The sequence below is a fragment of the Hyperoodon ampullatus genome (genome assembly GCF_949752795.1).
Source record: "Hyperoodon ampullatus genome assembly, chromosome: 3".
NCBI classification, from domain to species: Eukaryota; Metazoa; Chordata; class Mammalia; order Artiodactyla; family Ziphiidae; genus Hyperoodon; species Hyperoodon ampullatus.
Window position 1 is genome coordinate 164,593,043 of NC_136916.1, and position 13,619 is coordinate 164,606,661.

General features: G+C 37.7%; 1 protein-coding gene across 2 annotated transcripts in view; it reads right to left on the minus strand.

Annotated features, from left to right (window-relative positions):
- The window catches only part of GALC (galactosylceramidase), a gene marked incomplete at both ends in the record, with an annotated part of 87,035 nt that overhangs the window by 32,889 nt on the left and 40,527 nt on the right, over positions 1 to 13,619 (minus strand). For both annotated transcript variants that reach the window (XM_079699633.1, XM_079699632.1), the window contains 6 exons: positions 1,159 to 1,235; positions 2,648 to 2,811; positions 7,209 to 7,389; positions 8,400 to 8,550; positions 10,861 to 10,947; positions 11,670 to 11,759. In XM_079699633.1, the coding sequence (XP_079555759.1) occupies positions 1,159 to 1,235; positions 2,648 to 2,811; positions 7,209 to 7,389; positions 8,400 to 8,550; positions 10,861 to 10,947; positions 11,670 to 11,759 (750 nt within the window). The remainder of the gene's footprint in view (positions 1 to 1,158; positions 1,236 to 2,647; positions 2,812 to 7,208; positions 7,390 to 8,399; positions 8,551 to 10,860; positions 10,948 to 11,669; positions 11,760 to 13,619) is intronic.

Sequence of the window (13,619 nt, forward strand, 5' to 3'; positions counted from 1 at the left end):
TGGGTAACTTCAGAGAAGAAAAAACACAAATAGCCAATAAACATAGTAAGATGTGCAACCTCCCTAATTATCAAGGAAATAAAAATCATGTCTATTAATTTGAAAAAAATCTTTAAAATCAGTAATATCAAATATTATTATAACTGCTATAAAAATTGATATAGTTTGGCTAGCAATAGGGGCAGGATCTGTTAAAATTTTAAATCCAATTCCAAGACCTAGTATCTGCCTAAGCAAATAACAGCACATGTGTACTGTTATTTGTTCCAGCAGGAACCACCTCACACCAAAGGCACATAAAAGATGCCTCCCCTCTATCTGAAGGTAAGCCAGCCCTTACTGCCTCAGTTCGCTGCAAAAGGGAAGAACTAGGAACGAGGTTACACCCATCAAGTGTGGTTATAGTTATATAAACTGCGTTACACCCAAACTGGATTTTCAGTACATACTGTTACTGCCAGAAAAGTTAGTACCGTCACTTTTGGTGGTTGAGTTAGAAAAGAGAACAAGTTCAAAAAGTTATTTGAATTCCATTTTTTATCTCTATTGTAACCTAAACAAAATTATGACAGGACTGTCTTGGCAGAGAGCAGTATATTATACAGAAGAAGTTCTCTACACAGCATCCCTTGGAAGCGTGTCAATCAATAACTCATGATCAACCAATAATTTTGACAAATATTTTTAGATTTCCATGATACTACCGTCAATCTGGTATCATCTCTGACAAAGAGTCATGGAAGCTAACTTCTAAAAAAGTGTGCTTATAGCTGAAAACCAAATCATTCTTAACCATCAAAAAATAAATTTATGTGACTTTGCTTATAGCTATTAGCTCCAATAAGAATCTTGGTTTAAGAAAACTTGAAAAAAAAATAGTTCAATTATTGACTCTGCCGATTACTCCTGAGTTTAAAAAACAAAAATAAAATTAAAAAAAAATACTGGGGGTGATAAAGTCAGCTGCTGATGGTTCTCGGGTGGGTTTACCCAGACACACGCTATCATCCCAGGGACGGGTGGTTTGCTGGTATCATGGCAGACTCTCTGCCTATTTTCCACTATTTATCATACTTTCCCCCTCTGATAACAGAAAACGTTAGAAAAGCACAAGAAAAGAATATTTTTACCTCAGGCATTTTGATCAGCAATACTTACATTAATAGTTAAAGTGAGTGTATACCATTTTTTTGCTGTAACGTCAGCATGTCCTGAAGTATATATGATCCATCCAGCTGTAACACAAAGAGATTATCCCAGCTGATGTATTTTTAAAATCTAAATCACAGAATCCCATAACTCAGTGGGGGTTCTTAGGCGCATTTGTATGTAGTAAAGTCAGCCTTAATAAAGATCGACATTTCCATACCTACAATTGATTTAAAACAAAACATCCTTCATTCAGGCATCCATACAGCATGCAGAGAGATCCTACTCTGAGCCATATGTGAGCTCACAAGAGAACGAGCAAAATAAACTTACAAACCAAGCAGGGTACAATGACGCATTAGCGTGTATAGTTCAGGTCTGCATGTACACCTGATTGGATTGAATACGGAGGATAAGGAGGAATAGTCAAAACCTACCATAAGATTTCCAGCTAGTGTACCTGGCTACATGGTAATAGCATTCGCTGAGAATTAGATAGAAAATAATAAGCTAATTTTTGAATATATTATATTTGAATGCCTGAGAGAAAGCCAGGATGAGATGTCCAGTGGGCAGTTTAAGACACAGAGCAGTGGTGACTGAAGTCAGAGATTTAAATCCCTAGTTCCAATTCTGCTACTACCTCATTTTGAGACCTTGGGTAAAGCAATTAACCTCTCAGGCACTCTCTTTTGGATTGGAAAATGCAAGGTATCTTCCAGATCAGTCATGCTATGATTATGCAATTCCTATTCTAATGTCCTCATTACCCACTCCCTCTTTAATTTTTATTTTATTATTGGAGCCCTTTCCACCTTAGGAAGAGGCAAAGGGGAACAAACTATAGGAGAGAAGATTTTTTATTAATGCAGGACAAAAGTCAAGAGACTATGAATCAAGAAGAGTCACCACCAATAAGGTCTAGTTTCAACAGAGCGGTGTGTACCCAAACCAAAGTGAAGTGGATGGAATTCAACTTGAACGGATCCTAAGCACCTATTCTGGATAAAATACTATTCTACATAAGACAAGGACTGTTGAGATGAATGAGAAAAGTCCAGCTGTTTTCAAGTTATTGACTAAATTAGGAAATAGGAATTCTCCGTCTTAAGCAAATCAATCCTTCCTTTTGTATTTCCATAAGCACACCAGCAACATTCTTAGAGTCTTGCTTTTATTTATACTGTTTCCTGAGTATTCTCTCCCTACTACTACCACCACACCCCAATCTCTGGTAATCCTACTCTGACAGCCTAGCTCAACTCTACAATAGCCGAAAAGCTTTGCACAATTTTCTCTTTCACTGAGCTGCCTCTGTCTGTACTAATTAACACTATAATTTTGAATCGTTTGGCGTTTGCTTACACATGTTGAATTTCTTCTCAATTAGATGTTCGAACACGATGAGGTACAAAGCTCCTTCATTACTCCCATAAGTAACAGACAGATATAGCAACATATCACATAGTAACCATGTGCTATAGAAGAAGCCACTTACCTAGATCACCTGTAACTCTGTAGGTTCCATTTGCAAAAATCCAGAAGAAAACTCCCCTGGCACTTCTAATCAAAATACCACCTTTATTCACTCTTCCAGCAATGAACACACCTCCCTTCACAGGGGTCTCTAGGTACACATCACACTTTATAGTCAAATTGGACCTGCAAAATCAAAGTGTTAGTGCTTTTAATTATGTCATTTCAAATGTAGCACAAATGGCTCTTTTCGAAGTCACATGCTTCCAAACTTCTAATCAAGGTATGTGATTTGCTAAGTCCACACTTATACCAGGGATGGGCTTCATTGATGATGGTTTCAAGTTTTACATGACGAAGTCAAGTCATTTCATTGCCTCTTTTAATGACTTACTATTGGAAAATAATATTTACTGTTTTCAGGCTTCTTAAGAATATATTTCCTGGGGCTTCCCTGGTGGCGCAGTGGTTGAGAGTCCGCCTGCCGATGCAGGGGACACGGGTTCGTGCCCCGGTCCGGGAGGATCCCACATGCCACGGAGCAGCTGGGCCCGTGAGCCATGGCCGCAGAGCCTGCGAGTCCGGAGCCTGTGCTCTGCAACGGGAGAGGCCACAACAATGAGAGGCCCACGTACCACAAAAAAAAAAAAAAAAAAAAAAATATATATATATATATATATATATATATATATATATATATATTTCCTATCTTTCTATAATAAAATAACTTCTCATTCTAAGAATATAAGAAGAAGCCATTTTTTTCTAGGAATACGTAAAACATAAGTTTCCACATCATTCTGAACAAAAAGATTTATTACATTTCCATCAGCAAAGAGAAGCAGTGGAGACTGCTAGGAACCTCTAGGAGAACAAAAGCTGCTTTGAGGCTAATTTTTACATTTAACCCTAACAAGACACAGTCAACTCTACATTGACTCTACAGTAGGGCTTTTCACACTTGAGCAGTATTGAAATCACCCTGGAGGGCTTATTCAGTTCAGTCTGCAGGCCCCACCCCTCAGGGTCCGATTCAGTAGGTCTAGGGTGGGCCCCTTGAGTGTGCATGTCTAACAAATTGCCAGGTGATGCTGATGCTTCTGGTCCAGGAATCTCACTTGGAGGACCGTTCTCCCCTACAGAGTACCTACGTCTGTGCAGAGGCAGTAAAACCCTGGTTTTGGTATCACTGACAGGAGATCAAAGGACGAGAAAGGTTCAGCCAACCAGGAACTACCAGAGCTTTAACAATGAGATCTCCTCCAGGCTTCCTTTTATAAATGCTACTGGATTCCTTCTGCAATGATATAACCACCCCAATCCAATACAACCTCTGAAAATAATTCCCCTCCCACTCAAATTCTAAGTGCAAATGGAAAAGAATTAGAAAGCTTGCACACAGTCAAGTAATAAAGCAAGCAATTTATCTAAAATAAAACTAAGAATGCCAAGAAATATATTTTGGAAATGGGGAGAAATTGGATCCAGAATTATGTGACTTTTACATTTCTCAGAGTTTCCTGTCAGTGAATTTTGCACAGTGAAATTTTACTTTGTAAAGGAAAACATAAAAAAGAAGCACCTACAGCAGGTACACAACAATCAGGAAAATCTACATTTAATCATTTAATCAAAGCTGGGCTACTTTACGGGAAAATCAAATGCTAAGTAACTAAAGCCCAGTCTCTCTTGTATGTCCTCCCACAGCAGAGGGAGTTTGTCTCTCTGTAGATTATCACCAGCATGAAACCACCAAGGATCAGCTTGTTCCTTACATCCCCTACCTCCCTGCTGGCTCATCAGAAGTTTGAAAGTGCTACAGATCCTGCCAGCACCAAAAACTTATTCTATTTAGAGTTAGAGTGAGAGAAGATCAAATGTTTTCCTTTTATACCTTACGGTCCAGAATAAGTGATTCTTGCATCACAACTTACAGGCAATTTTACAGATAATGAATAAAAGAGAATAAACGTTTGGTTTAGTCTTCCACAGCCATAATCTCTTGGAAGTGCTGAGAGAACAAAAACAAGCCAACATAATTAAGCAAATTTGATCAAAAGGATGCAGAATTCAGGTCTGTGCAGCAAAAGATAATTTTGTGATTGTCCTCAGATCCCAACCAAAGCTTACTAACAAGATGGAAGTCTTTAACAGCTTTGGTAAAGTCTACTATTTATAGTCAAATTACTGTGCTGATACTTAACTAAATCTAAATATGAGAGAAGGTCTGTCCTAAACACAGTTCTAAGAACTGATGGCACTGTGCACACGTAGAGCTGATTTACTAGAATAGCACTATGGATAAACTCCACTAACTTACTAACTTTCCCTTTCCTACTCTCAGGAAGAAGACAATGATTAAAACAAGGCTGTGAGGTATAGTCCAAGAGCATGGGCTACAGCACCAAACAGACCTGGCCTCTTGCCCTGGTTCTGGAATTTAAAAGTATGGGATCTTGAACAAATCTTACCCCGAAGCCTCAGTTTCCCAGTCTATAAGGTAAAGAGGATGCTACCTTTGCCAAAAGGTAGCTATGGGAAGCTCATACCAGTGTTTAGTGTTACCCAGTTTTCATTCCCTCCTTTCCCTGCAATAAATAGGCATCACAGCCAGAGAACAGAAATGAACATGGGATGTGTGTACATCTCTAAACAGATCTGGCTCCCTTGAATACAGGATAGGATGATGGGAAATAACACAAAATAAATAGGATGAGACCAAATTTTAAAAGATCTTGGAAGTCAGGCATAGAAGTGCAGATCTGGTTCGGTAGCAGGAAAGAGTCACTGCATATTGTTTTTTTGTTGTTTTGGTGTTTTTTTTTCCTGGTACGCGGGCCTCTCACTGTTGTGGCCTCTCCCGTTGTGGAGCACAGGCTCCGGACGCGCAGGCTCAGCGGCCATGGCTCATGGGCCCAGCCGCTCCGTGGCATGTGGGATCTTCCCAGACCGGGGCACGAACCCGTGTCCTCTGCATCGGCAGCTGGACTCTCAACCACTGCGCCACCAGGGAAGCCCCACTGCGTATTCTTGAGCAGTGAAAGAACATGATGAAAGTAGGGCTTAAGAAAGACAAAAACAGTCCTTTCTTGACATGCATAGTTGCCATTTCCTGGTTCTTTTTCTTTCAGAATATGTCACTCCTTCCTTCTCTCCCCACTTTCCCCCATCCTCCTCTTCACCTCCTTACACACTGCAGTAGTACAGATTGCGTACTGCTATTTAAATACTGCGAAACCTACAAAGGTATGAAGAGTTTTGTTTAATCTGTAGATGGTGCTCTACGTCATCTCTCTACTACAATGAAAGAGTCTCTCAGTTTTCCTGGAGTCCCAGCCAGAAACAACAGATTTGGGGTTCAGAGAGAGCCCTATGTAGTGTTCATGAGCGTGGGGGATATGGGTTGTCACAGAAACTTAAAGGTTTTCTATGGTGATCAAAATAACAGGGCCCATCCCTTAGACAATTAAACGCAGCCACCTGTCTTACTGTAAGACCATCAGTAACAAATGACGAAATCACAAACCCCGCTGACATGACCAGAATGTCCAGATAAAGTGTGTGATACAGAGATGTTGGGATAAACAGTATTTCTATTGTATAAAAAGATAAGCCATTGAAGTTATTCTAAATTAGGCAAGAATTCTTTACTCTACCCCCAATAACTCTCCAAGGAGCTGTAAGGGTTCTAGAAACTCTGGATAGGAGTTTCTTAAGATTTACTATCTGAGTTTCGGACTAGAATTGGGATTTATAACAGGGAGTAAGGCAATACTGAGAGAGACTTTCTGCAGCATTCTACAGATAAACAATTCAAAGCTCTTTTCCAAATTATCTTCCTTTCCCTGCCCAATTTCCAAGCTACAGATATGGCTATTTGGTGACCTGACATTAATAGTTACTATCACCAAGCCTGAAATGCTTGTGTTTTATGTTTCACAGTAGCATTATACTAGTTAAAAGAAAAAATAGAAAAGAAACACCTAAAACAGTTTTAATTAGTACATTGGAATTCCATAACTGACTTCTCAGTTTTGCTTTGGCCATTATATTTTGAGTGAAGAATAAATACATCTTTTCTCTTTATCAAATGCTTAAATAAAAGAGTGGAATTCTCTAGCCAACTAAAAGCTGATTTGCTTTTTACTGTTGCCATCTACTGTCACCTGGTAAATAGATTTTCCACAAAAGCTAAAACAATGTAATTCAAGTATGGATCCAGCAGGTGGCAGCACCATTTCAACAAATCAACTCTCCAGCAAAAACAAAAACTTAAAAACAACATGCAAATCACAAAGTCTGCTTAGAAATAAATTTTAAATTATAACTGGGTCCCAAAGTCCTCAATTTTTATATTAAAATCAATCTGATCCTGCAACAATTACTATTAATTTGGGCAAATCTGAGGGAAGGACACTTAAACAATAAAACAATTGGCTGGTTTATGGCCACCGTGATATTATAACACACCTGTTAGGTTCTTGGACAGGAGAACTGTTGAAAAGTTCTGGCTTCAGAATGTACCTGACAACATTACAAGGTTATTTCAGCCAGATCTACATAAGGATGTCAGTTTTACATACCATTTGTAATCTCCTATAATACTGATGGTGTTGAATGCATCAGCAGCCCAAGTAATGGGCCTTTGATTGAGAACCTGGCGCAGTGTGAAGCGATGTTCTCCAGGGTCTTCAACATTCGTGAAGTATTCAAATACACCAGTCTGATCAGCAAAATTCGGAGCTTCACTAAAAAATGGGTAATCTGTTCAGAACACAATAAATTCTTTGTTTAATATCAAATCTTACAGAATCTCTCCTCTCTGATATTTTCTGGTACATTTTGATATACTTTTGAAAAGGTTTAAATAAGTAAATGATACTTATAAACAGTCAGAGTTTAAGGTTTAGGTTACTAAAGAGCTATTGACTTTTATATCATCTTTATTAAGTATCAGTGTGATCAGTTTGACCTACAGACTTTACACACTTAATCCATGCAACTGCTTAAGAGGAAAGATCATGAGTTCTGGAGTAAGTAGACCTGGGTTCGGATTCTAGCTCAGTCGGTTCCCCAGGCAAGTTGCTTAACGGCCCTGACTTAACAAGTTTTCAGCTTCTCAAAGGTACGAAAGCAGTATGCATTCAGTAGAAACTGTACCTCAACTTCTGAATTTTGATCAGGATGCCCTCCTGTGATGCCGGGTAGTGGCAGCAAGCTGCAGTGGGCCACACTTTCATCAGCCATGCAATCACGAGGGTGAACAACAGATACACTCAGAACCATTCTGTACCCAGACAACCACTTTGCTTTTCACTTTCAGTACAGTCTTCAATAAACAACATGACATATGCCACACCTCATTAGGCTTCGTGTTAGATGATTTTGCCCAACTGTAGGCTCAGGTAAGTTTTCTGAGCACATGTAAGGTAGGCTAGACTGAGTTATGAGGTTTGGTATTTTTGACTTATGATATTTTCAACTTACGATGGGTTTATCAGGACCTAACCCCACCGTAAGTTGAGTAAGATCTGTATAACTTTCATTCCAACAATAACCTCTACATTTTTTCTGGCACTGAAACTAACAGGATCCTCAAATTGCGATTTATCTTGAAGTAACACAAAAATTATTTCCCGTTTACCACATAGAGATTTAGAGCTAAATTAATGTGGTTCTCACAACCACTCCATCAGGCACCGGTTTGACAGGTAGAAATCTATCCACTACTGCTGAAACTGGAAACCAAGTTAAGTTTTAGTACAAAAACTTACCGACATTGAAGTCATCCTTATAGACACTGGGAAAGGGCTGGGATTTCGGAGGCAGCAGGTAACTGCCTTTGCTGCCGGTGGTGAGCGTGGTGAGTGTAAACAGCTCGTCCTCTTGAAGTTTCAGCGTGAAGCTGCCACCGCTGTCTAGGAGCTGAGAAAGAAACAATGCTGTGTTCAAGCCAAGTACTTTGGCTCATCTCATTTGGGTCAAATAGCTTTTAAAAAATAAGCTTAAGGGCTTCCCTGGTGGCGCAGTGGTTGAGAGTCCACCTGCTGATGCAGGGGACACGGGTTCGTGCCCCAGTCTGGGAAGATCCCACATGCCGCAGAGCGGCTAGGCCCGTGAGCCATGGCCACTGAGCCTGCGCGTCCGGAGCCTGTGCTCCTTAATGGGAGAGGCCACAACAGTGAGAGGCCCGCGTACCGCAAAAAAAAAAAAAATTATTATTATAATAATAAGCTTAAGATAAGCCAAACTCATTTCTTTTAGAATTCCCTAACTACTTGTGAAGGACACACTCAATATCAAGGCCCTTGGAATCTTTTTTCTTAAGTTATTTATAAGACTTTGTGCAATTAAACATTCTAGAAAGGATATTAAAAGAACTTCTTTTCACAGAAGGAAGAAGGACTAGATGATCCCCAAATCTATTTCCATTACTCTGTCTTTTCTATTAGACTGTACTATCCTTAAAGCCTGTGTATAATTCAATACATGTAACTAAGAGATCTGCTTATTTATTTTTTAGGACTTTGCTAAGGTAGAAAAATCCATAAAATCTTACTGTTGACTCAGCTGTTAAACACAGAAAACGTTTACTATGTAAAAAAAAGTCTTACTCATTACATGTTCAATACGTATTTCAATTAACAAATTACATTTATGTCACATTTATGACCTTGGCATATAAAGCCATAATCTCTTCATCTATAAAATGAGGGGAAGAAAACATACTTCATAGGGCTATTGTGAGGATTAAATGAGAAAATGTTTATAAAGTTCTAAACTCAATGAGTGACCTACGAGAAACCTTCCCTACATCAAAGGTGTCCTATGGTAAAAGCAGGCCTCTGAAGACACTGAAGTCCTTTGCATAATTGACACAGGCACTAAACATTATGTCCACTTTATGAAATCTGAGTAGCTCTTTTTTTCTACTTTATATTAGAGGTTTATATCATACCTTTGCTTTAATAAATTGTTGGTCAGATCTATGAAATATCTAATACCATATTCTGGCTTAGGAAGAACTCCAAATGATATTATTTTTCCTATGGGGAAAATCAGTTTTATTATGCTATTTCTAGCAATGTGTTGTGCAAAAATTAGAGACTATTCCTTTTTTCAAATTTAATATACAGTGGGTGTTCAATTACTGATACTGACTAGTTGAGTCACAGAACTTTAATAATTACCATAAAAAGTAGCAGATTTGTGTCAGTTAGGTGAAGTGATGTGCTTGCATGGGCCAATTCATTCTTTGAAACATTTACTCATGAGAAACCACCATTTGCTAAGCTCTACACTAGGCACCTGGGACAAAAAGGTATATAAGGCTGTGACCCAATCCTCGAGGCATCCACTGTAGTGGGTAAAGTGTTTACTAGGTAAGTACATATCCCTAGGTGGCTATGACCTAAGACTGGTGGGGAAGGCTTCAGAGGGAGCAACACTTGGGCTGAGTCTTGAAGGATGACAAAGATATGAACAGAAGGCATTCTAGGACAAAGAAAAAGCATGTGCAAAGTCACAGAAGTAATTAACTTGGCATGCCATGCTCTGAAAAATGCAAGATGTTTAGTCTGTGAGGAAAGGTCAGTTTAGTAGGACATGCATCTAGAAAGGAAAGCAGTCTTTTACCTCATGAGGTGATAACATGGGGCACATGCCACACTAAGGAATGTGAACTTATAGGAAAAATCACTAAGGCATTTGAGCAGGGACTGACAAAAATCAGATCTGCATTTAGACGCATCATTCTGGTAGTAGTGTGATGGGTGGCGGGGAGACTGAAAAAACAAGAAATAGTTTCCGAAATCCGAGAGAGACATAATGAGGCACTGAAACAAGCAGTAGTCGTGGGAATGGAAAATAAGGAATGGGTAGGAGAAATATGTGGGTGATATTGTTTATACTTGATCACTGATGGTATAGAAAGGGTGAGTGGGAATGACAGTCTCAAATGAGACTCAAATTTCTGACTTGAGCAATCAACTGATGGTTGGTACCATTCACCAAGACGAACTAAATACCAAGAACAAACACATCTACCAAACCATACTGCCTTGAAGAGGACTTCTATTTAAAAGAATGGGGGGCGGGCAAACTGTTATGCCCCTATTACCTCTATTATGCTTCAGCCATAAAATCAGTTATGAAATTAAAAATTAATTCATTAATCAAATTTCTGTTCCCTTTACTGTTGCAATGCTCACACTATAGGAATTTATTTAAAACTACCCATAGAGAATCCAGTTGTTTGAAAAGAAATCTCTCCGATGGTTTTCCAAGTTTGGTATACCACACCTGCAGCTCTGGTATTTCACTCTAAGGAGGAAACACAAAGAAAGCATAGTTGAGTGATTCATCATCTCCTCTTTGAGGATTTCTAAAATCTGTACCAGCAAGAATGAATCAATGACAACGTGCATTCTATTTCTTTTTACCGAAAGATCCACCTCAAATCTTAAATAGTAAACATTTTGAAAGTAGGAAGACATTATTCAAGCAAATACTTTATTTCCTAAAAATACTGCAGATTTTTGGCAAATGTTCAAAAAGATTTTAGTGTCTTTGCTTCAAAAATACTCATTATTATACCTATGTAAAAAGCTTTTTAAGAATTTTCTGGCATTAAAAAACAATTCTTACACGATTAGTAGAAAGAGCACTGTATTTCTGTATTCAAATCTAACAATAGGTAGAAATAACAAGAATCTTGTCTCTCTTTTTTTGTACAGAGTACTGTAAAGATCAATGTTTGAAAGTTCCCTCAACTGCACAAATGATGCTCTACCAAAAAGAACAACTTTCTTGCAAGTGACCTTTGTTAGGATTCTTCAAAACCACAAAGAGCATTACCTCCTAGTGGCTTCTGTATGTTTGACTAAAACTAGTCAGCAGACATAAGACACCAAGGCATTTACCCATTCATATGCAAACTCTTAATCACTTGTAATGTAAGACTTCACTTAAGAACTGCTAGCCCGTGATAAAATATATAAATTCTCAAATCAAAATCAAAATAAAAGTTCCACTTATTTACTTACAAAAGAACCCTTAAGAATGAAGGTAGCAAACTGTTGTGAAACATTGAAATAGGGAAGAAGTGGCCGTATACACGTGGAATGTTTATGACTCTGAGTAGAAAAAAAAAAGAATCATGCAAGTTATCCAAATGATATACAAGCCATTTTGGGGGGGAAAAAACAAACAAACATTTAATGCCTATAGATTAACAGAAATGACACATAATAGGTGACAAATAACAGTTTATTTCAAACTTTTAAAGACTTTTTTCTTAAAAACCTTTATTGAATGTCTATTGTGTATGCCTAGTCAAAGTAAAACTCAATGGCATTTTGACTGACTCAAACTTTGAATTCCAGTCATTTGATGGCACACAGATTAATTTTTATGTTGTTTTCCAAGTAATATACATCAAAAAAAAAAAAGTAAATCTTGGGACATTTTCACTGAAAAGGCATCTCACCTATATATAACCTTCAAATACACAACTGAGGTCAGCTAAATACATATAACAAATCTCACTGCCAGCATCATTTTTTTCCAAATAATCACTACAGTGGGCTGGGATCAAAAGAAGTCTGAGACATCATCCCTACTTTAGGGGATTCAACAATCACAGAGGACTTACAATATAAGGTTCTGGGACAGGCTTTGTGGGAAAATTTTAAATTACAATCATAGTTAGAGATTTCAATACCTTTCCTCAATAACTGATATACCACTAGACAGAAGATCAACAAAGACACAGGTGATTTGAACAACACTACCAAGTAACTTGCCTGGACTGACATCTATAGATCACTTCGTCCAGCAATTGCAGAATGCATATTCCTTTCAAGTGCACAGGGAACATTTACCGAAGTACACCATATTCTTAACCATAAAAGAAGTCTCCATAAATTCAAAAAGATTCAAGTCACAGAAAGTCTGTTCTCTGACCACAATAAAACTAAATCAGAAATGAATAACAAAAATCTCTGGAAAAATTCCAAAATATTTAGAAACTAAATAACAAATTTCTAAATAATTCATGCCTCAAAGAAAAAAATTAAAATAAAAGGTGAAATTAGAAAGAATTTTGAGCTGCATGAGAAGCAAAACACAACACATCAGGATTTGTGGGATGCCACTAAAAGAGTAGTTAGAAAAAAATGTATAGCACTGAACACCTAGATTAGAAATGAAGAAAGGATTTGAGACTTTAGCTTAAGATACTAGGAAAAGAAGAGCAAATTAAAACCAAAGTAAGCATAGGGTACGTATGGGATTAAGAGATACGAACTACTATGTTTAAAATAGATAAGCAGCAAGGATATACTGTACAACACAGGAAAATATAGACATTATTTTTTAATAATTTTAAAGGGAGCGTAATCTACAAAAATACTGAATCACTATGCTGTGCATCTGAAGCTAATATAATATTGTAAATTGACTACATTTCAATAAAAAAATTAATTAAATTAAAAAAAAAAGTAAGCAGAGGAAAGAAAATAATAGAGCTGAAAGGATAAATCAAACAAAAACCAGAAAAACAAGAGAGAATAATTGAGAAAGCAAAAGCTGACTCTTTGAGAAGATTAATAGAATTGAATAAACTTCTAGCCAGACTAATCAGGAAATCAGGACAAAAAGAAAACACAAATTGCAATTATGAACATTAAGAAAGGTGACATCAATACAGAGTATACAGATATTAAAAGAATAGTGGGGAATAATATTAATAACTTTGTGCCCAGAAATTTAACAACTTAAAAAGACAAATTTCTTTGAAGACACAAAAACCCAGTGCTCACTGAAGAAGACATGGACAAACTGAATAGCCCAATATCTGTAAAGGAAGTTGAAAATGTAGTTAAAAAGTTTCCCACAGAGAAAACTGTGGTCCCAGATGGCTTTACTGGGAAATTCAAGTCAACCTGGGAGCTTTGCTCAAACAGGAAGTAAGAGCTAAGGCAGAGTTGTAAACT